Genomic DNA, 2,457 nt, shown 5'->3' with positions numbered 1-2,457 from the left:
GGATGTCCAAGTTCTGCTATGGTACAGGTGAGGATGGTGAAGAACTTCTCGGAGTCCAGCAAAGAGCGCTATATATTGCTGCTATTCTGTGCTACAGTGTGAGCCTCTGTGGTGTAGTGGTTGAACATGTTGTGTTAGACACTCAATTTGCAGGTCGCTGGTTCAATTCCCTATGGTGGCATTTTTTTTTTGCCGCCGCTGCACCCGCTAACAAATATTGTACACTTGACCTTGATCAAGAGCAGCTGTCCTTTGATTGACTTCCATGCATATCATCTTTATTCAATACATCTCACAGTGAACTTGGGCATGAACTTGAACAGGGACTTGGAGGACTTGGCCAAGTACCTGGTACTTGGCCAAGTCGACCCACCCGACTTGGCCAAGTCCATTGGACTTGGGGTACTTGAGGTACTTGGGATACTTGAGGTACTTGGCCAAGTACCCCAAGTACCTGTACAAGTCCGTGACGTTTTCCTGATGTAGTGGTCAAGAGAGTGGAGTTTAGGGAGATGGAAGTGCGTGCGGATGCCTAGATCGACGAAGATGCCTTTGTTGTCATGAAACTCGACCAACGTCTGGTCCAGGAGATGGAGGGTGTCAGTCGTATGAGTGCTGTACTGTGCGTAGTATAAGTAGTTGAGGACAGCCCATGTCGCGCGAACGAGACGTGCGGGAGAGTGTCCACTCGGAAGCTCGAGACCAACGACAAGGCCTAGCAAAATGCGACCAATGTCCTGGTGTTCCTTTCCAGTGACGCGCGACATCGTGGAGATCCCCTTGCCAAAGTGGCGAAGGTTATGATTGAGAGGCATGCGGCGGCAGCGCGCATCAATCTCCTCAGCTCCGAACGCCGCCTGCAGCCACGAAACGAGGTGTTTGAGAACTCCTTGGTAGAGCTGATGCAGAACATCTGGGGTGATCGAGAGGTAGTAGTGTTGTGCAGGGCCGGGCCGGGCTCAAAACCCCGGGCTAGGGCCCGGCTTTGGAGGGCTCAGGCTCACTGAACCCTCGAGCCGGGCCCTAGTGGTGTGCTCGGGCTGGGTCCGGGTCGGGTCGGGCTCAAGCCCGGGCTTTAGGCCTATCACATATACATGAAGAATTAGCATTTGACACGTACCTCAGCTCATTTGTAGGCCTCGCTACACATGAAAGAAAGAGTAAGCAGCATGTTAATGGCTACTTTTGGCGAAGAGAAGACGGTACGAACCCTGTGAGCGCCGCAGTCCTGAATCAGGCAGGTCTAGCACTCACCCGACCGGCCGCGTCCATCTGCACCAGGTCCGCCGAGAGGCATCACTGTCAAGCTTTGTGAGCCGACCCTTACTTTTCACCGCCTTAAATTACCTTTTAGCATCTCGGATGCCTGTTCAAGGCCCTACGCGGTCAGAAAAAGAGGTCCTCCTTAAGCCCGGGCTTGAGGGCTGGGCTCGGGCTTGCAGACATTCAAGCGGGCCCCCAAGCCCTGAAAGCCCGACGCCGGGCTGGGCTGGGCCGGGCTTTTGGGGGCTGGGTACCCGGGGCTTCAGGGCTTTGAGCCCGGCCTTGCACAACACTAAGAGGTAGATGTTTGTATAGGGAAGATCCGCCCACCGGGACGACAAATGGGCTTGATTCCGGCCCCAGCACATGCACGCGTAAAGGCCCGGGGGCCCTCGTCAATTGCTGATACCGCGAGAAGGATTTTCTCTAGGTCACGGAGGGGCCGGGATGTGTCTGTGGACTCGCCGACATCATTCCTGTTGAACAATGAAAAGTTGGTCAGACCGGGGATTGAACCCAGGTCATCCCATATGCGCTGGGAGGTGTTACCACTACACCATCCAACCGATACTAGAGTGTGAATTCTCCAGATTCCAACAATTCCGGTCAATAGGACACTTCGGACACTCACCGGTCTTGCAACCAGTGACAAGAAGTTGCTCGGGATAGTCCCCGATGTACATTGCGAGAATGGGATGACCGCGGCGGACTATACCATCCCCACTTGCAATCCTCATTCCCGTTTCACCAGCAGAGGCAAGAGGTGCGAGAACGCGGGTCATATGTCGCGGCGACTAGGCGCGTAGACTCGGGTCGACGTTCGGCGACGACCCCGTAGGCGAGCGGCGAGGAGCCGAAAGGGGGAAAGCGAGGGAAAGAGGGATAAACGCAACAAGAAACTCGACGGGGCAGAGCGGAGGCCGGCACGAAGGCACAAGACCTACGAAGCTAGTCTTCACGCAGATAGCGACAGACTAGTCCCAATGACCAAGTTATACATTAGCAATCGAAGAGAGATACAACACTATGGTCACTCACCTAGTCCCAATGACCAAGAGGTCGAGATGGGGACTAGGGAGCGCCTAGGGGGGTCCTTATATACTAGAGGGGCTGCTTAGCAACCAAGGACAAGGCGCGAGAGCGAGGCAGTGAAGATGACAAAAGGGGGACAAAGGGCGAAGAAAGAAAAGGCAA

General features: G+C 54.7%; 1 protein-coding gene, 1 non-coding gene and 1 pseudogene across 3 annotated transcripts in view; 1 reads left to right on the top strand and 2 right to left on the bottom strand.

Moving 5' to 3' along the window:
• Positions 1-2,457, bottom strand: part of DICSQDRAFT_71291 (uncharacterized protein) — a gene marked incomplete at both ends in the record, with an annotated part of 13,087 nt that overhangs the window by 2,257 nt on the left and 8,373 nt on the right. The window contains 4 exons of the mRNA XM_007370624.1: positions 472-958; positions 1,603-1,716; positions 1,829-2,057; position 2,287. Coding sequence (XP_007370686.1) covers positions 472-958; positions 1,603-1,716; positions 1,829-2,057; position 2,287 — 831 coding nt within the window. The remainder of the gene's footprint in view (positions 1-471; positions 959-1,602; positions 1,717-1,828; positions 2,058-2,286; positions 2,288-2,457) is intronic.
• DICSQDRAFT_t188 lies at positions 103-181 on the top strand (annotated as a pseudogene). The gene has a single exon. The product of its transcript is annotated as a tRNA-OTHER (tRNA).
• Positions 1,759-1,829, bottom strand: DICSQDRAFT_t186. The gene has a single exon. It is a non-coding gene; the product is annotated as a tRNA-Cys (tRNA).

This window comes from Dichomitus squalens (genome assembly GCF_000275845.1).
Source record: "Dichomitus squalens LYAD-421 SS1 unplaced genomic scaffold DICSQscaffold_72, whole genome shotgun sequence".
In the NCBI taxonomy this organism is placed as follows: domain Eukaryota; kingdom Fungi; phylum Basidiomycota; class Agaricomycetes; order Polyporales; family Polyporaceae; genus Dichomitus; species Dichomitus squalens.
Note: the sequence above shows the minus strand (reverse complement) of the source record. Positions and strands in the feature narration are given on the sequence as shown.